At 43.2% G+C, this 24,794-nt stretch overlaps 1 protein-coding gene across 3 annotated transcripts in view; it reads left to right on the plus strand.

Moving 5' to 3' along the window:
- The window catches only part of LRP1 (LDL receptor related protein 1), a 382,005-nt gene that overhangs the window by 175,500 nt on the left and 181,711 nt on the right, over positions 1-24,794 (plus strand). For all 3 annotated transcript variants that reach the window (XM_081934411.1, XM_081934412.1, XM_081934413.1), the window contains one exon: positions 24,043-24,205. In XM_081934411.1, the coding sequence (XP_081790537.1) occupies positions 24,043-24,205 (163 nt within the window). The remainder of the gene's footprint in view (positions 1-24,042; positions 24,206-24,794) is intronic.

Genomic DNA, 24,794 nt, shown 5'->3' on the forward strand with positions numbered 1-24,794 from the left:
GGAACTCGGAACAGCCATCTACCTCCAGTTCCTTCCAACTTCCATACTCTCAGGGCATGGATAGGTCCCGTCAGCCCTTTCATGACAGGAACTGTGAACAGTCCTTCTCCAAACGTCCCTATCGTGGAGGGTCCAATTCCAGACCCTTCAGACGCTATAAGTGTACACCAGCAGACGGCTCCCAGCTGTTCCACGCCCAATGGGAGCGGATCACGTCGGACCAGTGTGTCCTTCAGACGATACGCATAGGTCTAACATTACAGTTCATTCCCCCCCTCCCCGACACTTCGTTCGGTATCCAACCCCCTCCTGTTCGGTCAAGAAGGTTCTCATGGAACAGGAGATCCTTCACCTCAGAGACATAAACGCCATAGAACCGGTTCCACCAGGTCAGGAAAGGACAGGGTTTTATTCAATACTCTTCCTTGTCCCAAAGAACTCCGAGGGGTGGAGGGGGATCCTTGACCTAAAAAAGCTAAATCATCATATAGCATACTGGAGGTTCAAGATGCAGTCCCTTCAGTCAATTCTGGGTTGCATCAAGCCGGGAGATCTAACATCCATAGATCTCAAGGAGGCCTACCTCCACATCCCCATTCGCAAAGCTCACCGCAGGTTCCTGAGATTCTTTTATGTAGGCCACCACTATCAGTACAGGGCTCTGCCATTTGGCCTGTCCTCGGCACCTCGAACCTTTACAAAGATCCTAGCCGTGGTGGCGGGTTTCCTGAGATCTCGCCCAGTGCGCCTGCATTGCTACCTGGACGACATCCTCATCCAGTCATCGTCACGGCAACAGGCGGTACAAGACCTGCAGCACACACTGTGAACCCTCCAACATCACGGGTTCTCCATCAACAAGGAAAAGAGTCATCTGCATCCGACCACCAGGCTGCAGCACCTGGGCGCCATCATCGACACCACCAGCTGCCAGGTCTCCCTGTCTCCGGAGCGCTTGGCAAGCATCAGAAGCCAGGTGTTGCAGGTACTACACTTGTCACAGGCATCAGTGGTGCAGCTGTCACAACTCCTTGGCAAGATGATTTCGTGCCTGTCAATAGTTCCTTGGGCACGCCTTCATTCTCGACACCTACAATGGCTCCGCCTGCCCTACCAGAGGGCCAACATGAGCAACTCTCAACAGCTGGTTCGAGTCTCACCGAAGGTATGTCAGTCCCTCCACTGGTGGCTGTCCCCGCACTGGCGAAGGGCACTCTCTTCAAAGAGCCAGACCACCTCACCATCACGACGGATGCCAGTCTCTTTGGCTGGGGTGCTCATCTCCACAACCAGATTGTGCAGAGCAGATGGTCACCGCCTGAAGTGTCCCACAGTATCAACTGGTTGGAATTGAGAGCTGTGAGGCTCGCACTCGTTCACTTTCGAGACCACATCAAGGGCGTCACATGAGAATCCTAACGGACAATGTGGCCACAAAGGCGCACATAAACCACCAAGGGGGCACCCGCTCCAGGTCCCTGATGGAGGAATCAGAGCGCCGGGGATGGTGGGCAGAAAGATACCTGTGCTTGATCCAAGCGGAGCGCCTCTCTGGGGTCCACAACATCCAGGCGGACTGTCTGAGCAGGGCCACGATCAATCACTCGGAGTGGTGCCTGCACCCGGACCTGTTCCACCAGTTGTCTCAGAGGTTCGGCCGTCCTCTGATCGACCTGTTTGCCCCCCCCCCCCGCTCCCCGGAGAACACACACCTCCCCAGGTTCTTCTCCAGGTTCCACACCCCGCAAGCCGAGGGGGTCAATGCTCTCCACTCTCCATGGCCACCGGGTCTGATGATGTACGCCTTCCCCCTGTTGCCTCTTCTTCCCAAGGTGATTTGGAAAATTCTGTTGGAGGAGGCAGAAATTCTGATCGTGGCTCCCTACTGGCCCAGAAGGACCTGGTTCGCTGACTTGGTGAGTCTCTCCGTCAACCCTCCTTGGCGGATTCCCAGACACGAGGTCTCTCTCAGCCAGGGGGTGCTTCAACATCCAGAGCACAGGTGGCTACAACTAGCCGTCTGGCACTTGAGAGGGACCTCCTAAGTAGGTGTAGCCTTTCCACCAAGGTCATTCACACCATTCAGGCATCCAGGCGGCCTTCTACAACCAGAATATACGATGCCACGTGGAAATCCTTCAACAGCTGGTGCAGAGAGCACCAGGCTGAGGCAACTACGGCAATGATTTCCCAGATCGTGGACTTCTTACACGATTAACTTGACCAGGGCCTGGCCCCTAACACTCTTAGATGGCAGGTGGTGGCCTTGTCCACGATTTTGACGGTAGATGAGCACTCTTCCCTGGGTCATCATCCCACAGCTTCGCAGCTTCCTACGGGGTGCAACCAACCTGAGGCCTCCACTTGTTCACAGATACCCCTCATGGGATCTCAATGTAGTGTTACAGGCTCTTATTGCCCCACCCTTTCAGCCCCTCAGTTCAGCCAGCCTTAAACACCTAACATTTAAGGCAGCCTTTTTGATTGCCATCACGTCTGCACGGTGAATTTCCGATTGGCAACACTGTCAATTCGTGAGGACTTGTGCTTGATTCAACCTGACAGAGTGATCCTCCGTTTGGACCTGACATTTATACCCAAGATCAACTCTTGGTTTCACCGGGCCCAGGAGGTCGTACTTCTGGATTTTTGTCCACACCCCAAACATCCCAAGGAGAAAAAGTGGCACATGCTCGATGTTCGTAGAGCGATACGTAAGTATATCAAACGCATGGCTGCCTTCCGTTGCCCTGAATCACTTTTTGTCGCATTTCAACCAGCCTCCCTGGGGCGCAAAGTTTCTTCTCAGACCATTGGCCGCTGGCTACGGGCCTGCATCACCTCGGCCCACATTCTTCAATCTATTCCAGTGCCACGCCATATCACCGCACATTCTACAAGAAGCGCCGACACTACGGTGGCCTGGGCTACCCAGGCACCAATAGAGGAGATTTGCAAGGCTGCAACGTGGACTTCCTTGTCTCCCTTTGTTCGAAATTACAGACCAGACAAATTTGCTTCTGCGGACGGGGCATTTGGGAGGCGTGTTCTCCAGGGCATTCATACCAGCGGAGAGACCCTGGACGCTTCTGCTTAGCTTGGGTATGTCCAATGCTTGGATTCTCCAGAGCAGCACCCAGGAAAATGACCATTGGCTTACCTGAAGGGTCCTTTTCTGGATGTTGCAAAGGAGAGTCCAAACCCGCCCTGGGTTCTGCTCCGCCAGTTATCATATGGTTCTGCGGAACTTATGGATACTTGTTATGACTTTCGTTGACTTTGTTCCTGAACTTCTTAGCGTGCATTGTCCACGCCTTCATTGAAGAAAATCTGAAGATTAGTCAGCACCAGAGGCGTGGCTTAAAGTTTCAATTCAGTCCTGGGCAGATTTATTTATTTATTTATTTATTACTTGAACTTATTAGTCGCCCCCTCTCCCCACAGGGACTCGGGGCGACGTACAAAGGTATTATATAGCGTATAGAGGAGGTAAGAATAAATAAATAAGTTACAATACTTAAAAAGTTAAAACCCCAGTGAAATTGACCCTTAAAAACTAAAATTACAATTAAAAATGCCCTGGGCTGGGGAGGTTGTAGAGTTATGCCAGGTCAGCTAGTCGAAACAGGTAGGTTTTCAGCTTCATACGGAAGGAGCAAAGGTCGGTTGTAGTTCTGATGTCTGGGGGGAGGTCATTCCAAAGGGTGGGGCCCACTACAGAGAAGGCCCTACTTCTGGGCGCTGCCCTCTGGCACTCTCTGGAGGACGGCACCCGGAGTAGTCCCTCTCTGTGTGAGTGGACGGGTCGCAGGGATGTATGGGGCAGGACGCGATCCCGCAGGTAACTAGGCCCTGTGCCATGGAGCGCTTTGAAGGTGGTAACCAGTACCTTGAAGCGCACCCGGTAGACCACAGGAAGCCAGTGCAGCTCGCGCAGGATAGGTGTTATATGGGAGAACCTCGATCTCCCCATAATTACCCGCGCGGCTGCATTCTGGACCAACTGCAGTCTCCGGGTGCACCTCAAGGGGAGCCCCATGTAGAGAGCATTACAGTAGTCCAGGCGAGACGTCACCAGCGCGTGAGTGACTGTACGCAAGGCCTCCCGGTCCAAAAGGGGGCGCAACTGGCGCACCAGGCGAACCTGGTGGAACGCCCCTCTCGCCACGGCTGTCACATGATCTTCCATAGACAGCCGGGCATCAAGGAGGACGCCCAAATTGCGTGCCCCTTCCACCGGGGCTAATTGATCATCTCCGATGGTCAGCGATGGCATATGCTGGTTGAACCGGGAAGCCGGAAGCCACAGCCACTCTGTCTTGGAGGGGTTGAGCCTGAGCCTGTTGTCATCCATCCAGACCCGTACGGCTTCCAGACATCGGGACATCACTTCAACAGCCTCGTTGGGGTGGTTTGGGGTGGAAATGTACAGCTGAGTGTCATCAGCATACAGATGGTATCCCACCCCAAAACCACGGATGATCTCACCCAGCGGCTTCATATATATGTTGAACAGGAGAGGCGAGAGGATCGAGCCCTGTGGGACCCCACAGATAAGGGGCCTCGCGGTCGACCTCTCCTCTCCTGCCAACACACATTGCGTCCGGCCAGAGAGGTAGGAGCGGAACCATCGTAATACGGTGCCCCCGACCCCCAACCCCTCCAGACGGCGCAATAGGATACCATGGTCGATGGTATCGAAGGCCGCCGAGAGGTCTAATAGGACAAGGATGGAGGAACAACCCCCATCCTTTGCCCTCCAGAGATCATCCACCAACGCGACCAAGGCTGTCTCCGTGCTGTGACCGGGCCGGAAGCCGGACTGGCGCGGGTCTAGATAATCAGCTTCTTCTAGGTGACGCGGAAACTGCTGAGCCACCACACTCTCAACAACCTTCGCTAAGAAAGGAAGGTTGGAGACAGGACGGTAATTTGCTAGCTCCGTTGAGTCCAGAGAAGGCTTCTTGAGCAGGGGCCTCACCACCGCCTCTTTCAAGGCGGCTGGTAAAAGGCCCTCACCCAGCGAAGCGTTCACCAGCTCCAGTAGCCAGCCTCGTGAGCCCTCCCAGGAGGCCAGTACCAACCAGGAGGGACACGGGTCCAATAAACATGTAGTGGCTCGCAGTCGCCCGCGCAACCTGTCTAAATCTTCGGTGACAACAGGGTCAAACTCCTCCCAGCATGGTCTCTCAAGACTAGCTTCAGACGTCCCCACTGGAGCACTGAGGTGGGTCCATCCCCTTCGGATCCGATCGATTTTATCCTGCAGGAACTCTCCAAATTCCTCTGCCCGGCCCAGTAATGGGGGGTCCCGCTGCCCCTGTGACAAAAGGGAGCGGGTCACCCGAAACAGGGCGGCAGGGCGGTTCTCCGCGGACGCTATAAGGGTGGCACAATACTGACGTTTGGCCACTCTTATTGCCACAAGGTAAGTCCTTACGTAGGCTCTTACTTGTGCTCGGTCGGATTCGGAGCGGGAGGACCTCCACTTGCTCTCTAGGCGTCTCCTAAGGCGTTTCATTGCCCTTAGCTCCCCGTTAAACCAGGGGGCCCGGGTAGAACGTGGCCGTCGAAGAGGCCGCAAAGGCGCCACCCGGTCTAAGGCACCGGCGGCCGCATTATTCCAAGCGGCTACCAGGTCCTCTGCCCGGGGGTGGGGCAGGTCTGCAGGAGGTGGCCCAAGCTCTGCCTGGAACCTATCTGGCTCCATCAGACGCCTGGGGCGGAACCATCTGGGATAGTCTGGTTCCGCCTCCCCGCGGTGGGGAGCAGCGCCAGGGAAGTCCAGCTGGAGAAGTGAGTGATCTGACCATGACAGGGGCGTGATGACTAAATTCCCTCTTCCCAGATTGACTGTATTTAACCCTTGCTTGGACTCTCCTTCTCAGCACCTAGAAAAGGAGGAGGAGGAGGTGGTGGTGGTTGCACCTAGCAAACAACTCTAATTTTATTTAAATCTTGGACTCATTTGATTTAAGGAGTGCTGAGACGGGTAAGCCAATGGTCTTCAGGTAAGCCAATGGTCATTCTTTGCATAATTTTTTAAAGTCCAGTGGCTATTTATGCAGTTTCATGAGAACCATCTCAGCACTCCTTGAATCAAATGAGTCAAAGATTTAAATAAAATTAGATTAAAATTGCTAGGTACAACCACCTCTTCCTCCTCCTCTCCCCCTTCCTCCCTCTCCTTCTGCCACCCTCCCTGTTCCAAATGTGCCTTATTATGTGGGGCTTTGGTGAGACAAGCAGATGATCCTATGTGCCTTTTCTTCTTTGTGGTCAGGGCCTATGTGTCTTTTCTCAGAGAGACGGACGAATAAAACACCAGACAAGTTCCCAATCACTATGTGGCTGATAGATAGTTGCCTATGCCAAACAGAAAAAGGGCCATTTTCTTCCTTTAGGAGAAAAATCAGCCAAAAAAAAATGTGTTGTGAGAGCCAGGCAGGTGATTAGGAATGGGGCACTGAGCACACCTGAGCCGAAACTCAAAGGAGCATAGCATGGCCACTGCTGCTGTAGAGAGCTTGCAAAGGTAGGAGAAGCAGAAACTCTGTTAGAATTTTGTTATCTTTTCTATTATATATTCTTTTATTTGTGAAATAACATGTATGGCTTTCTTCCAGGAGCTCATTGGGATATAACACACATTTTTCCATTCTTTCCCTGCAGGGATAATCCCTGGGATAGGTTGGACTTTTAGGTTAACTGCTATGGCAACCTACTCAGTTTTAGAAATGTTTTGCATCATATCTTTAACGGTCATGCACATAGGTTGGACATGACTTTGGGATTAGTTCAATTTCTCTCTTTCTACCCCTCCTGCTTCCCCCCCCCACTAGTTTCTCTTCATGCGCATGCTTCTTCTCCATTGACTGCAGATTGTTGAAGGCTTAACCATTCGTTTCTAATATGCTACCTATTATGCATTGCTAGAACATTATATGCTTAGTTTGATACTTAAGAAAGCGGCTAGGACTTTTTGAACAAGCCAGACATAATAATTCATATTTCTTCTCTCATAACATTAGAACCCATCATTGTCCAACAAAATGCATTAATAAAGCATTCTGGACAGACAAAAATTAGTACTACTTTATAATGCAGGGGTCCCCAACCTGTTTGATTCTGTGGGCTGGGGGTAACGGCAGCTTCGGCAGCTTTAGTGGTGGCGGGAAATGGTTTCACACGCAACCTAAATCGTGTGCATATGCAAACAAAGCTTCACGCATTTGCCCGCTGCTCCAGCAGCCTGGTTCCAAATGGGTCATGGCCCAGTAGCAGTCTGTGGCCTGGGGGTTGTGGACTTTTGCTATATTATGTATTCATTTCTGGTCATCACCTTTGAGTGATATCCTCCAGTTTGAGTGCCTTTAAAATGGTAGTCAAATTCACAATGGCTAATAGGGTTTGTCATGAAGGTGCTGTCTGAATCAGAATGCATACTGTAGTAACTTTTATTTTTATTACAAGATCTATTGCAGTTTTTTATGGATAATATAAAATTACAGTACTTACAATTCAATTCACAGTTCTTTACCACAACAGTGTATTGCATCTAGTTTTGTGAATTAAAATCTAACTGGCCTAATAATTTCAACCGACTAATACTTATGTAAATAAAAACAATTTCCAGTCTCTACTTAGCTTCCACAAAATAGTGAAACACAATGTAATTATATTAATAGCTTACCATAAGATAAGCAATAATCTTTCCCCTAGAGCTTGGCATTAAATACCATTCTAGTCCCTTTCATATAATTCCTAATTGAAGTTGTAATTGAAGGGCTAGGTGCAATCAGTTCACCAAAATTGACATCATATGCATAAAAGCCCAAAGGTGAGATTTCAGTCTTAGTGAGCAGAATGGAAGCTGGCCCACAGATTGGGTTGTTTGAGGACATTAATCAAGTATAGGTAGTCCTCAACTTACAACCAATGTATTTCAATGTATTTTGCCCCATTTTACGATTTTCTTTGCCCCATTTGTTAAGTGAGTCATTGCAATTGTTAAATTAGTAACATGGTTGTTAGGTGAATCTGACTTTCCCCATTGATTTTGCTTGTCAGAAGGTTGCAAAAGGGGATCACATGACCCCGTGACACTACAGACCTCATAAATGTGAGTTGGTTGCCAAGCATCCAAATGTAAATCACGTGATCATCAGAATGCTACAGTGGTCACAAGTGTAAAAAAAACAACAACCCTGCCATAAGTCACTTTTTTCACTGCCATTGTAACTTTGAATGGTCACTAAACAGACTGTTGTAAATCAAGGACTACCTGTATGGAAATTTGCAGGAGACCTTGCATGGACAGCTCCATCATCAGGACAAGGTGATCATATTGATAACATGACTGTTTGGGAGATCAGTGGCAAGAAGGCATCAAAAGAGAAAAGAAAAGAAAAGTGCATACAACCCTCCCCGTGTGATTCAGTGGTGGGTTCCTACTGGGTCAAACAGATTTGGCCAAACCGATAGTGGTTTGGCAACCTGGGTTGCTGAAACCAGTAGAGACCCAGCCTGCCATGCTCCCCAAACCGATTTTCCGGGTGCCGCCATGGGCGCCGCCATCTTGTTTTTTGTTCTGCGCATGCGCAGAACAATTTTAATTGTACTGTGCATGCGCACGCAGCGCACATCAAGTGCGTGGTGCGGGCGGTGCACACACAAGCGAACCAGAAGTAGTGCCTGCCGCAACACGCCCCTGGTGTGGTTGTAGGAACCAACAGACTGCTAGAGAAGTTCATGTGCCAAATTATCAGGGCACAAACAACAGCTTTCCAGTCCCAGTGCCAGGAATGCGGTACACCTTTACAAGTTGAAATCGTAGACTTTGATCACCTTCTCAATGAATCATTTCAAGTGAAGTTAATCCCTTACTACAACCGTCAGGTTCCTGACCAAGAGTGAAAGAGGATATTACCTTCATGACCCGCTGGTGAACTTCCCACAACCAGATGACTGGACTTTTTGGACATAGGAAAGAAAGATTTTAGACTAAAGAAGTTGTTATCTTTAATCCTCATTTTTAAGAGACTAAGCGCCATGTTCTAACGTTTCTGGCACTCGTCGTAATAACTTCTCAATTGAGTCCGTGCTTCTTTTTAATAAACACCAGGCCTTTTGATTCTTCCTCTCCAAACCTGGAAATGGCAAGAGAGCAAATATAATTATCATTATACATCAATGGGAAGTCTCGTTTTCTTTCCCTCTCATTCCTGGACCGGGAGCCTTAATTGCGAGCTGAAAATGCTCACCTTGACTAGAGCGAAATTAACTGTAGTTATGTTGACATAGCTGGCGCCAGGGTGTGTATGGGAATTCAAAAAGAGGAAAAAACTCAGCAATCCCCACAGCTAGTGTGGTCAGAGGGGGAGGGGGGAGGAGGGATTTGGAGGGAAGGTTGCTGTATAATTGGTAAGCTACAAGGGCCTACTAAAATGAGCACTTTTGCTTCAGGGCCTTTGGGACATTGCCACCAAGCAAAGACTTTTCTTGAATGGATGCTACTCCCTTGTGATTCAAGTGCCTTCCCTGCAAGGCTGCAAGCGTGGTGCCTTTCTGCCAGCATGCTGCTTGCCCTTCCTTAAGTTCCAAAATCCTCCAAAGTGCTGTGTCCCCAAAAGAGGAAAGATGTTTAAAAGGGGCTGCAAGAGTAAATTGGGAGAAAGAAGCTGAGCCCAAAGCCAAGGACAGGCAAGAGAAGGAAAGAAAACCTGAGAGCTGCATTGCCTCAAGGGTTAAAGGGACGACTCTCTAAGCAACTTTGACCCAAAGTTTTAGTTCAACTGGAGCTATGAATGAACTGCCGAGAATAATAATAATAATAACAACGGAAGGAGGTTTTCTGAATAAGGAATGAGGGGAGAAAGGAAGGAGAGGGAGGAGAGTGAGAAAACAACCACCCAGCAATTTGAAAAACAAAGGACTCTGAGAGAACTCTTAATGCCTGCCAGCTGCAAAAATAAGGATTGAGATGGAAGAAGGGAAGAAATGGGCTGTATCAATCCCTTTCTCCATTCCAGGCCTGTTCCTATTTTAAACGGGAGCGGAGGCGTATCTAGATCCACTTCTTTTTAAAAGCCTCAGTGTTTTCTCTGGAGCAGTTCCATTAACTGTAATGGGACAAGACCTGAAAGTAAATTAGGGAAGCAATGCAGTCCCTCAAAGGTCATTTCTGTGAAAGGTTTTAGGGTTTCCAAAAACAACGTAGCTGGTTTGGGTTTTGTTTGGTTTTTTATTTGTATCACAGATAAATCTAAATTAGAGAAGCGCCTACCTGTCTCCTATTTCAGTTTGCCATCTTTAAGCAAAAATGAGAAAAAGAGGGTATTTCTAGATGAAAGTGGGATGAAGTCAGGGGTGGGATTTACCTGTTTGGACCCATTTGGGCGAACCGGTAGTTCCAGTAAGCAGTGGAGAGCGAACTGGTTCAGGGCTGCCTGCTAGCCGCTGCTGCACACCTGTTTTTATCAGGAAACAGCAAATTGCACACACACGCGCAACGCACGATTATTGCTGCCCCTGCTATGTAATCAGCAGTTCATCGGAGTGACGGGTAACTGCGCATGCGCGCGCGAAGCAAACTGGTTGTTACACTGGTAGGATCCCACCCCTGGATGAAGTATTAATTTACTTTGTGGCTATTATGTGAAGAAGCTTTGGTAACAAACAAATCCTTCATGTGGACTAAGCAAGGTTGAACATACTTTGCAATTTGATTTTTAAAACGCTTTAATCTTCAGTTTGACTTAACACCTTGTGAATGACTTTATTAACGTTCCAGAATAAAAATTATTGAAAAAGGAGGATTTTTTTTACAAAGCAACTTTTATATTATTAATAAGAAACAGATCTTAAATATGTGTAATATGGAACTGAACTATGCAACAGTTGGTGGTTTTTTTTTTTTAAATCTGCCTAAATTTTGTAAAGCAATGCCATGCCTGGATAGCAAAAGAAGTACAAGGGTTTGCAAACTATTGTGTTTAACTATTGACCCAACTATCGGTAGGCCTAGCCAAATGCTGGTTCATTTTTCCTAGTGCAAAATAGCCAATTATCATACAAGGTGAGAAATTGCAACCTGTTTATACTGAACAGCCACAAAGAGCTGTGCCCTTGGGACTAAACCACAAGAGAGACCCAACACACAAATTATCACAGTTTTTATACACTTCTGAAAACAGGATCACATGGTCATTGACAAACAATGGGCAACAAACAGTGCAATAAACTATTCAACATCCTCCCCCCCCGCCCTGTAGGTTTTCCCTCCCAAGAGGGCAGCTAATGTTTCTAGCTAATAATATTTACAGCTGAATATGAAGACCTTTCGACCTAACTTTTCTGCAACAGGAAAAGGACTCGGCCTTTAGTCAGCTGCTACTACTGGGTCAGGTTGATAGTATTCTTTGATAAGGCCAACTGTATGACTCTTCTGGGAATTTGCAGGGCAATGATGAGGAAAAGAACAGACATGAGCAAAATAAAGGTTTTTTTTTTAACAAAATGTGGTTTCTCTAGCTAAAACTGTCCAACATAAGTTTTTATCATGCTACTACTGATAGTCAGCATAACAAATAATTTTGTAGCACCATTTTTTCAACCTCTCCAAAATGTGTGAACTTCAACTCTCAGAATTCTCCAGCCAGCATATTGTAGCATAGGAAGATTAATTCATTTATTGTGACATCATAAATGCATTTTATGAGCCAGAGTACACTGGATTGGATATATTGGCTCTCTGTGATTGTTTAGACATGATAGATTTGTTAAATTGTAAACTGCAACAATATACTAACTTGATTTTGCTGCAACAGCCCAGCCTAGGATGACAAGAACTAAATTAGTTTCTTTCTCGTAGGGTATCATCAGTGGGCATTTAAACAGTATTAAGTCTCCTTCTCTTACAGGAAATAGGCCTTATATATAGGGGAAAAACAGCAAAATAGCTCCTCTGCTTATGAGTGGTTAGAATCAGGGTCTCTAACTGGATTTAGCCATACAACTGTGTTGAAGGCACAGTGGTATATCCTGTTTGGTTAAATGGAGCAACCGCATCTACATCCATCTTCTTTTAAATGGAATCTAACATCATTAAGGAAAAGTCTTCTGGTTGATATGCTGAGGGATGCTCTAGTAATCAGAGCAGATAGCAGTGAAGAAGATTAGGCTAGAATAGAACAACAGATTTGGAAGGGGCCTTGGAGGTCTTCTAGTCCAAACCCCTGCTTAGGCAGGAAACCCTATACCATTTCAGACAAAGGGTTGTCCAATTTCTTCTTAAAAACTTCCAGTGTTGGAGCATTCACAACTTCTGGAGGCAAGTTGTTCCACTGATTAATTGTTCTGTCAGGAAATTGATCCTTAGGTCTAAGTTGCTTCTCTCTTTCATTAGTTTCCACCCATTGGTTCTTGTCCTGCCCTCAGGTGCCTTGGAGAATAGTTTGACTCCCTTTTCTTTGTGGCAACCCCTGAGATATCGGAACACTGCTAACATGTCTCCCCTAGTCCTTCTTTTCATCAAACTAGGCATATGCAATTGCAACAACCATTCTTTATATCAGAATAGGGATGAAGACAACCAGTACTATTGTTACTTCAAGTATAATCTTAGATATTGTTGAGTGTTAACTTTGGTTTAGTTCTAACAATATTGGTTGGCTGCTTAAAACAAACATTGATCAATATATTGTATGTGAACTTATTCACTTCTGATTCTTTTTTTTTGGGGGGGGGGGAAATCCTCTGAATCTGAAATGTGATAAAACCTCTAGTTCTCTGCAGTATATATCAAATTGCGTACAAACTGAATAATAAATTGGTAACTGTTTTATTTATATTTTTAAATTTTAGAATCAGAACAAAGCTGCTTCACAGATTTTGGAAAAGGGCAAAATACTGACCTAATAATAGAGTTACTGTTTCCCAAATCAGTGTTGCTTTTTGCAATTTAAATTTACCTCTACAGAAGTCAGCTGACTTTGGACATCTACATACTACTTTTTGTGAAAGGTCTTTGACTGTTTATCTGTCTCTCTCACACAGACACAGATATTTTCTGTGCTTAAAAGTAGTAGTTAATTTAGTAATAAGGTGAACACAATTATCTATCTATCTATCTATCTATCTATCTATCTATCTATCATCTATCTATCTATCCATCCATCCATCCATCCATCCATATATGCAATAGTGAATAAATTATCTATCTATCTATCTATCTATCTATCTATCTATCTATCTATCTATCTATCTATCTATCTACCTACCTACCTACCTACCTACCTACCTACCTACCTACCTACCTACCTACCACCGCACCCCTCCACACATACACCTATGGAAGAGTAAGAAAACCTAGAAAAAATGTTGATCTCAAAGTCCCCTATAGATGAAATTGTTATAAAAATGAAGTAAATATTGAAAATTGTAATTGCAAATAAATAATATAGTTAAATAAATACAATAAATGATTGTTAACAAAGTTGAGGATTTAAACAACAAAAATTTTCCTTTCCTTTCCTTTTTTTGGGTCTCCTTTTGGAACTCCAAAACAGTCTTGTGACTCTGACTCAAAAGATGGTTTGCAGCCAGAATCTGATTCATTTCCCCCCCTCCTTTAGAAGCAAATGGCCATTTTTCTCTCACTCACGAACCTTCTGTTATTTGTGCTCGTTCTTTGTAAACGTATTAGTGAATTAGCAAATTGGGAGGCTTGGAACATTTTTTTTTAAAAAGCAAGCAATTTTTGGACTGCTTAACCATCCTAAAAGCACCCAGTCGCTCTTGAAGTCTGAGAGGTTGGAGCTGACAACACAACACCAGAGCCTTCCAAAGAGGATGACTCAGCTAAAGCATTGACCAGATGTTAAAGGGAGGAAAAACTCACTCTTCTTACTCTTTCCCTCTGAGAGGCAGAGAACTTTGCCTTGGATCTCCCCTTGGATCTGCTTGCCTGTGGAGTTAATGCCACATAAGGGCCACGAATCTAGCAAAGTGCTTTAACTGAATGGGTGAATGGGCCTCTTTTCAAATACAGTCATACTTACTGCTTCCAAAATAGCCTTAGATCAGAGCTGCTCTTCCTGAGGTCAATATGGTTTGAACTTAAGAGTTCAGAGTTAAATGAGCAGTGGTGTTCATCCACATTCACAAGTGTATTTCCTGCATTCATTATTGTATTTTTGCAAGTAAGCGTTCTGGAGGTGGGCAGCTCAAATATCTACAGTAAATGAATGAATGAATAAGCAAGCAAGAATTGTCCTGGAGTTGGGACAGCCCCAGTATCTGTCTGTCTATGCAAGCAAGCAAATGTAGAACATAGAATAAAAGGACCTTGGAGGTCATCTAATCCAACTCCCTGCTTGAGCAGGTGATACCATTTCAGACAAATGGTTGTCCAGTTTCTTCTTAAAAACCTCCAGTGACGGGGCACCCACAACTTCTGAAGGCAACCATTGAAGTATTGTTGATTGTTCTCACTGCTAGGAAATTTCTCTTTAGTTCTTGGTTGCTTCTCTCCTTGATTAGTTTCCATCCATTGTTTCTTGTCCTGCCTTCTGATGCTTGGGAAGATAGGCTGACCACCTCTTCCTTGTGGTTGCCCCTTCAATGCTAGAACCCTGGTATCGTGTCTCCTCCAGTCCTTCTTTTCACTAGACTAGACATACCCAATTGCTGCAACTGTTCTTCATAAGTTGAACCTTCAGCCCCATAATTATCCTTGTTGCTCTTCTCTGCACACTTTCCAGTGTCCCAACATTTTTTTTTATATTGTGGGGGACCAAAACTAGATGCAGTTTTCCAAGTGTGGTCTTACTAAGGCTTTGTAAAGTGGTAAGGATACTTCACGTGATCTTGATTCTATCCCTCTGTTAGTGCAACCTTGGATTGTATTGGCTTTTTTGGCTGTCGCCATACACTGTTGGCTCATATTTAACTGATTGTCCACTTGAATTCTGTCTGTTTAATGGGCCGAACCCTAGAAGAACAAAGGAACATTTTACAGAGAGAACCAGATGACCCTTTATCATGGTGCTTTAAAGGAAGAGACTCAGGCCTGGTCCATGGACATTACTTTCTTGAAGGTCACAGAATGGTCTATAGATTGGGTGAAAGAATTCAGTTTCTGCTCTCATTTAAAGTAATATTTCCAGAAGGCTATTATCCATTCTCCATTCTCTTGCTGAGCTTTCTTTTTTTAAAAAAAATAAACCTATAAATGCAAGTAGTTTTTGAATTGCAAAGTTTTTTCAGAAACTTTTACTCCAATGTCTGTTCTCCCACAGCTTGAAGCCATTGCGCTAACTCCAAAGAGGGGCCAGTGGGTCTCTTCTCTACAAAAAACAAAACAAAAACCCACTAATTGGTATTTCTAAATTTTTATTGTTTCAAAGTTTCTGATGATACTGAGGAATTGGTTGGATTTTGCAATTTACAAGCTTGGGCGTTGGGCTTTTAAAAAACAACATTTGTTTTCCTGGTAAAGTGGAAAATTTTGTTCCTTGCTGTAATGAAAAGCAAATTTTGCAATGAGTCAATTTGTGCTCTGAGCTCTCACTACACAACCATGTTTAGAGGTTATCAAGGGGATGGATTTGGTCACCCTCCTCTGTCTCGTAAGACAAACACTTTTGCTGTGAAGGTTTTTTGTTCTATTGTCCAAGTGAATATGGTCCTGATTTATGGGAAAATGGACTATAGCCAACAGGTCCCGATGCTATTATGTGTTTATATAGTATAGGAAAGACAGGTGGTGTCGTCCTCGTCCTCCTCTCCTCCATCATAGGCTATCATGGTCTACTTATTTTTTCTTCTTCTCTGTTGCTACAGCATAAGGTCATGCCACATTTCAACCTTATCCCACTGTACCGTCCGTCTATCCTGCAAATACTTGCCAGGCATTTGAAAATTGTTGATGCAACTTTTTCTTTTGTTATAGAGAAAGGTGGGTGTGTTCTGCATCGTGAGTAAGAAAAGCCTACTCACTCTATAAAAAAAGCTATGACAGGTTATTTCTAATGAAGCAAATTAATACCTACTAAGCAACTGGGGGGGGGGGAGTGCAAAATTCATGATCAAATGGAGCGAAAAAACCCAGCGATATCATGGTACAGGTAATCCTCGACATTCATTCAGTGACCATTCCAAGTTACAACAGTAACTGAAAGAAGTGACTTACGACCATTGCAGCATCCCCATGATCATGTGATCAAAATTCAGGCGTTTGGCAACTGGCATGTACTTACGACAGTTGCAATGTCTGGGGTCATGTGATCACCATTTGTAACCTTCCCACCCAGCTTCCAGCACGCAGTCAATGGGGGAAGCTAGATTAGCTAAATGACCACACGATTCACGTAACAACTGCAGTGTTTCACTTAACAACCATGGTATCATGTCATAAAATGGGGCAAAAGTCACTAAACAATGATCTTGCTTAACAACAGAAAGGTTGGGCTCAATTATGGTCGTAGGTTGAGGATATCTGCATTTGAAAGATGTTTCTCGCTTTGGTGCCTTCCATCTGTGGGGCCTTCCAGTTTCAAATTCTTAGCCAACTTGGCTATAGTTGGAGGTCACCAGCCTGGGAAAAGCGGTAAATTGTTATAGTGCTAAAGAGATTGGATAAGGTGGATTCATGACAATTTATTAGACTGACTTTAGGTCAGCTGTTCTGTCTTCATCCAACTATCTCACAGGGTGTTCTTTTGATGAAAAACAAATTGGATGAAAGAGTATGACATCTGTGGTCTTCAGTTTCTGGAAGGAGTGATACAAACCGAATAAATAGCAATGTCTAACAGGGCTGTGTAATAATCTGGATTCCATAGGAAAAGGTTATTTGGAGTGTGCAACCACTCCTATGGGCAACCTTTTAAAGCAGGGGTGTCAAACTCAATTTCATTGAGGGCCGCATCAGGATTGTGTTTGAGCTCAAGGGGCCGACTGGGAGTGGCCAGGCTAGGCGTGGCCGGGGTAGGCATGGCCAGCTCGACATCCTGCAGCCCTCTGCCAGTGAAAACAGAGCTGAGAAGGGCCTCCTAGGCTCCATTTTCGCTGGCAGAGGGCTGCTGGAAGCCATCGCAGCCAAAAACGGAGCTCCCAAGCTCCGTTTTTGCTGGCAGAGGCACTGCGGCCCAGTCCTTCGCTGTTTCCAGGGTGGCCCCATGGGACACATCTAAGCATTTTGCAGGCTGATGGGGCCCATGGGCCTTGAATTTGACATCCCTGTTTTAAAGAAACGTCTTTCCCGGGGCTTCAGGATCTCAAAAAAAGATACATTGATTTATGGAAGGAGCATCGACACACAACCTTGTCCTCTTTAGATCTGAATTATTACACAATTTTGATACTTATTTCTATAGGGAGCAGGTCTGATCACCTATGAGAAGCAAAAGTGTAGGATTTCCAGTCCTGAGTCCCCTTTAAATAATTAGAAGCAATGTAAGGAAACATAGCTGCACTCCGAACAATTTTTGAAGATGCCTGGATGGCGACTTTGAATTACCCTGTGATTCAGTCTGCAGTTTTGTATTACACTACAGTCAGCCCAATAGTTCTAAAATGGGCATAACTGTGCTTATAACAACATTATATTCTAATGCAGAAAAGGTGATGTTCTTTCTTCCACAAAGAATAATTCATAGTAGGAAACAAACCTCTTGGTTCTGATATTTTTATACCTAGCAAACAGAGATTGGCACGCGCGCACACCTCTCTGAAATATTTTAAAGTTGCCACATGAAATGACATTTGCAAGCAGTCTAGGAAGGTTTTATTTTACTTGCTGGAAAGCCACAGATATTCTGCAGAGACCCCAGCAAGCAGGACTGTCTAATGTAGAAGGTGTTTTTATTGTTGAAGGGAATTTTTGAATGACTCCAATTTTGTCAAAACCACAGTCTCTTAGGAGGCCAGTATCCATCCCTTGTCTCTCAGTCTCTGATCAAATTCAAAGTCAACTCTTTTTATTTATTGGATGTGCTGCTGTCAGAGACAGAAGCCATACATGACAATTATGACAGCTGTGTCAAACAGGGCAGTCGCTGCTTTGGGAATTATGGTTTTATGCTGGCCTTTTGTGGATTGGGTTACCATATTGTAGCAAAGGAATGAACAATTTCTTTCTGGCTGTCCAGAATAATTTACAAGGAGGCTCCTCTCAATAAAGGGGTGGGCTCAATAATTGTCCAAACCAGAAAAGGGGCAAGGATTTGGGAGCAAAATAAAATAGCTGAGAAAAAAGAAATAGACCAGTTTCTCTGCCCCTCAGAAGCCTGAGTGAGATAGAATGGTATGGAATGGGAAAGAAAAACAGAAAGAGGCCTTTTAATGGGTTCAGATTCCATCACCAGATTTTGACGTCTCTGATGGAGCTGCACAACAAAGGCAGGTAGGGTGAGCCACAGTTAGGTAATGGGCTATATATAGGATATGACTTGAGTTTGGTGTTAAGGAAACAGCTTAACTCTGTAACAACCTTATATCCAATTATTAGAAGACTGCTGAATAGACTGTATTGATGACAAGATTGTCTTGCATATTGCAAAATGACCTGTTATGCATCCATGATCCATCACTGGAGGTTTTCAAAAATAGACTGGACAGCCATTTGACTTGCAGAGAGTAAGATTCCTGCCTTGAGCAGCGGGTTAGACTAGAAGATCTTTGAGGTCCCTTCCAGCCCTATGATATTTTATGCCTTTATCGTACATGTACCAGAAGATTTCTCATGCTATACTGCCTCTCCTGATTTAGAATTATTTTCTTTTCTTTTCTTTTTCTTTTTTTATTTTTTAAAATGCAAATAGTACAAACATAGTAAATACAAAAAGAAAAAGAAAGAAAAAGGAAAAAATAAATATTATAGTGCATCCCCCACCCACTGGAGACCTTCCCCCCTTATATTTCTTCATCTATATTCCCTTTGGTCTCCATATGTGCTCTAACATAAATCTTACAAAACTAAAACTACATAGTATACATATTACCCCAAAACATAAATAACCTCTTACCCACCCATAAACATATATAATGTCCGCCTTCTTTTCTTCAGGAAATCTTCCTCCTCTCCGCCACGTTTAGAATTATTTTCCATCTGGTTTTTAAACTCATTTCAATATAGTTTTCACAAGTCTGCTATCCCCTACATATGAATCCTGATTAATATGCTTCATGTTGGGGAATTTAGAAGTTATTAACAAATATATTTGAATAATATGTTGGCCACAGAGCCAACTATCTAAACTCTTTAATTTCTGATTCTTGCTTTTGAACATGACTAGGCTACTTCCAAGTTGCACAGGGCCCCTAAATCTCATTTCTTTAGGACACAAATCCTGTTCGGATTACAAATTGCATGAAGTGACATTTGTAATCCCAACCCCCACCAATAAAGCAAGTAAGAAAATGCATGAATTTTTGGGTTAATTTTCTGAATACAACTTCATTAAATCTCCTCAACCTCATCCAAAACATTGCGGGCGAACCAGCTCTATCCACAGGTATGAGATTATAAAATGATTATCTTGCCTCCTGCAGACTCAGTGTGGATGGAATTATATAGGTAGCAACTGGGAGATCTAAAGTTTAGTAAGTTAAATATATATACGTGGTGCATCACATTAAGGGACTAAGAATCACTATTGAATATAGGAAAAATCACTGAATGGAATTGTGCACTGTAGTAAATTTAGTCTATATCATTAAAAATGTATTTTGACTTAGGGATCTTGTCAAATTAAAATGAAGAAACTGTGCAGAGATGAATTTTGGATCTATTACCAATTCATAGTTTTGATTACAGCCTAAGACTAAAGTTTCCAGGTCAGATGAAATATATGTCAGATATGAAGATAGAAATTATTCTAGACATTGAAACATATTCTTGCAGCCAGATTGGCATTCTTCCATATAAAAGATCAGATTATTTTTCCAGCAAGAAGCAGAAAACTACAGTATATTGTACTACTGAAAATGGCAGGGATAGAAATTTAGCAAACATATACATCTATATGTGTGATCAAAACCTACGTTATTTAATATTTTTCACACTCCTCTTTGTTAGAAAGAGCATAAATATTTTATAAGTGTTGATTTTTAAATAAATTGTTATGCTTCATTATTTTAAAGGGCATTCAATGTAACTGAAACTTTAAAAAAAAAAGGAAACTCATTTGATTTCATCTAAAGCACTTCTTTCCTGTGTGTTTTAAATTACTGAATTTTAATCCCCCAATTGGTCATCAAGAGGCATTACAGCAGGTGGCAGAAATAGGAATATCTTGCCTAATACATGCATTCTTACAGATTTATTATTTTTACCAAATTAATTGCCTGGCTGGCTGCTGTGGCTTCTTATAAGCATAAATCCTTTCCTGCCTTCCCGAAATAATTTTAAAATACGTAGAAACATTAGTCAGTGAAAGAGGAGACATCCAAGTCATTTTAACAGATTGCTTCAACATGAAATATCCTCACTATGGCAATCCGACTTTAACAGTCTCTCTTTTGGCCTGCCATTAGAGTATTTCGTGAAGTAACCAGTTGATGCCAGGAATGTAGCAAAAAGAAAACCCTGTTAAAAGAAAGAATTAAAAAAAAAACTGTTTTCAAGAGAGCCTAATGGAGGGCAGTAGTCTGTTCCATGGGAACAGAGCATCCTAGAAGGACAACAGGAGGCTTGGCCTCATTGGAATGCCTCATTGGAATGCAATCTTTTCAAGGATGTTTTATTCTGGAGAACACAAAATAGGTCTTGGGGGGCATGAGGAGGAGAGAGAAGATGATTTTCAGTAGCTAAAAAAACTAAAAAGGGAGTACATTAAATGGGCCGAAAATGAAGCTGGAGTATAGGGCAGGTTGAAAGGAGAGAAGAGACAGAGTGTGTGAGTGAATTGCATAGTTTTCATCCACATCTTGGAATCCTAGTGGACAACCATTTAAATATGAGCCAGCAATGTGCAGCTGCTGCCAAAAAAAGCCAACACAGTTCTAGGCTACATAAACAGAGGGATAGAATCAAGATCACGTGAAGTGTTAATACCACTTTATAATGCCTTGGTAAGGCCACACTTGGAATACTGCATTCAGTTCTGGTCGCTACGATGTAGAAAAGATGTGGAGACTCTAGAAAGAGTGCAGAGAAGAGCAACAAAGATGATTAGGGGACTGGAGACTAAAACATATGAAGAACGGTTGCAGGAACTGGGTATGTCTAGTTTAATGAAAAGAAAGACTAGGGGAGACATGTTAGCAGTGTTCCAATATCTCAGGGGCTGCCACAAAGAAGAGGGAGTCAAGCTATTCTCCGAGGCACCTGAGGGTAGAACAAGAAACAATGGGTGGAAACTAATCAAGGAGAGAAACAACTTAGAACTGAGGAGAAATTTCCTGACAGTTAGAACAATCAATCAGTGGAACAACTTGCCTCCAGAAGTTGTGAATGTTCCAACACTGGAAGTTTTTAAGAAGATGTTGGATAACCATTTCTCTGAAGTGGTATAGGGTTTCTTGCTTAAGCAGAGGGTTGGACTAGAAGACCTCCAAGGTCCCTTCCAACTCTGTTATTCTGTTCTGTTCTGTTCTATCTTAAAATTTGAGCCCAGTTCACCTGGACAGTCTTTCTCATAATACAATCTTCTGGTACAGGTGGCTCTTTGAACATCTGTGTTACTGTGAAACAGATACATATGTTTAATAGAGAGTTTGCAAATTTTCACTCAACAGGTTTCTATATATTAAGGATTATACAATATAAGATAGAAGGTCCATACAGAGAGTGGTAAGGACAGCCAAGAAGATTACAGGAAGCTCGCTCCCCATTATTCAGGAAACTGCTTACAAGCGCTATGTGCTTAGAACTGGAAGTATTGTTAGAGACCCCACACACCTACTTCACGGGCTGTTTCTGTTGCTCCCCTCCGGGAGGAGGTTACGAAGAGTTTCTAGCATGACTACCAGATTCTGTAACAGCTTTGTTCCTTATGCCATCCATCTGGTAAACTCACAAGATTAGTTTTTCTCCCCATGTACATGTACACATCCAAACTAGACTTGTTGCTTCTCTGTGTCATATATAATAATATATGAGGGTATGTGAGCATATGCATAATTTTTATTTGTTTATTTGTTTGTCCTGTTTATGTAGCATATATTGAAGGTGGTGCCCCTTTGAGAGCTGTATGCAACAAAATTTCATTTTAATATATGCTGATTAGCGTACATTTAAAGTGACAATAAAGTTATTCTAAGTCTAAGTCTATTATATAAAAAGTAAAATCGCAATGCAGGTAGTCCTTGACTTATAGCAGTTTGTTTAGTGCAGGGGTGTCCAAACTTGGGAACTTTAAGACTTGTGGACTTCAACTCCCAGAATTCCCCAGCCAGTGCTGGCTGGGGAATTCTGGGAGTTGAAGTCCACAAGTCTTAAAGTTCCCAAGTTTGGACACCCCTGGTTTAGTGACTGTTCGAAATTACAGTGGTACTGAAAAAAGTGACATGACCGTTTTCACACTTACGACCATTGCAGCATCCCCATGGTCATGTGATCAAAATCCAGACATTTAGCAACTGGCCCATATTTATAGGCTTCAGTGTCCCAAGGTCACGTGATCACCTTTTGTGACTGCCCGACAAGCAAAGTCAATGGAGAAGCCAGATTCACTTAACAGCCATGTCACTAACCTTAACAAACTGCAGTGATTCACTTAACAACTGTAGCAAGACAGGTCATAAAATGGGGCAAAATTCACTTTAAAATGTCTCACTTAGTAATAGAAATTTTGGACTCAATTGTGGTCGTACGTTGAGGACAACCTATATAGTTTAAAACTGGTATATTTCAGCCAAATACTAACCGTAGTTAGGAAAGGAGAATGTGGGAGACAAATTTAAATGCTGAGCCACCTTACCCAGCTTGAAGTTGTTTGGTTTAAAATGCGGTCTAAAAAAGGCCATGCTAATTCGGAGTGGAGAAACTTTGCATTTAATTAACTTAATACTCTAAGCATCTATAAGGTGTAAAGAGCATGGCAACCCAAAGTCAGTTAAAAACATGTTCCATGTCCATGTTGTGTTTTTGGAAAGGGTCTTTTGATGAAGACAACTATGATGAAATTTCCTAAGCTGGAAGATTTAGAATTAAAACATTCAAACAGAATCTTCATTCAGGACTGATTCCTGATATCAAAATACCCCCTCACTAATACCTACTGGATACTTAACACTAATATGTTAGGCAGAAATCTTTTGTTAATTTGTTAGAATTCTCCACCCCAGCAGTCTGAAGTAAAGAACAGTGGCTCATTTGCCTATTTCTGAAGAAATTTCAGTCTTGGTTTTAGAATGCTGATGACCTGGAAGTCTACGGTGGAGTTAATATCCATCTCTTTGTCAACACACTGGTATCTGAACTTGTTTCTGAGAAGAAAGCTAACCAAAGGTAGCTGAGATTTCTATTCAAAGAGTTTTTCAACATCTTTTTTATATATAAATTTATTGAATGTTTTAAAAACAAGAGTAAAAAATAATGCAAACTAAAATAGAATAAGAAAAGAAAAAATAAAGGAGAAAGCTAAGGTACCGAAAGAAAAAAAATAGAAGAAAAACAGGAAAGAAAGAAAAAACGATATAATGAAGTGGCTTCCACTCTTCTTTACGTCAGTTATAACAGTAAATGTAACCTCTTTCTCTAAAGTTACAACATGACTCCTCTTTCTATAATGTATCATATCTAATTGTTAAAACCATAGATCATAAATTCATTTTTTTTAAAAAAAATTACGCAAAAAGTCTACAAGGGATTTTGAGTTTTGAAACATCTGATAAAGGCCAAGACTTTTCAAACCTCTGTTTCCCCAAAGAACTACCCCCAATCTGAATTATTGCTTGCTAATCTGTAACATCGCTTTATTCCTATGACTGTTCATATTGCATAGATTCAAGTTGCACCATTTCCAAGAAGTTGGATTTCCAGAAGTTTTATCTCATCTTTCTTTTATCTCACCTTTCTTTGTATGCTTTCATTAGATGTGGAACAAATGGCTATTGACTGGCTTACTGGCAACTTCTACTTTGTGGATGACATTGATGACCGGATATTTGTCTGCAACAAGAGTGGGGTCACCTGTGTTACACTGCTTGACTCAGAACTCTACAATCCTAAAGGCATTGCACTGGATCCAACAATGGGGTAAGAATCCATATAAGTACTTTTAGATGAAAACTAAATTGGTTTCCTCCTTTGTTTTCCCCCCCTCCAAGTCCACAGTTCCTGAATGCCTTTTAGTCTGTTGGTCAATGATATCAAATGCCAGTTTTGTTGTTGTTAGTTGCGAAGTCATGTCTGACCCATGGCAACCCCATGGACAATGTTCCTCCAGGCCTTCCTGTCCTCTACCATCCTCTGGAGTCCATTTAAGCTTACACCCATTGCTTCGGTGACTCCATCCAGCCACTTCATTCTCCTAATTCACCTCATTCTCTGTTTATCATAACATGCCAATTTAGTCCAAACTAAAACTTTTTGAATCCTGATTTACTTGCAGATGGCGGGGCTGGCTTGGTATGCCAACTGATATTTGGGTAATACAATACAAATGCAGAGTTGGAAGGGATCTTGGAGGTCTTCTAGTCCAACCCCCTGCCTAGGCAGGGAACCTTATACCGTTTCAGACAAATTGCTATCCAACATCTTCTTAAAGACTTCCAGTGTTGGGGCATTCACAATTTCTGGAGGCAACTTCTGTTCCACTGATTAATTGTTCTAACTGTCAGGAAAT

This window comes from Natrix helvetica (assembly GCF_964273705.1).
Source record: "Natrix helvetica genome assembly, chromosome: 1".
Classification (NCBI taxonomy): Eukaryota; Metazoa; Chordata; class Lepidosauria; order Squamata; family Natricidae; genus Natrix; species Natrix helvetica.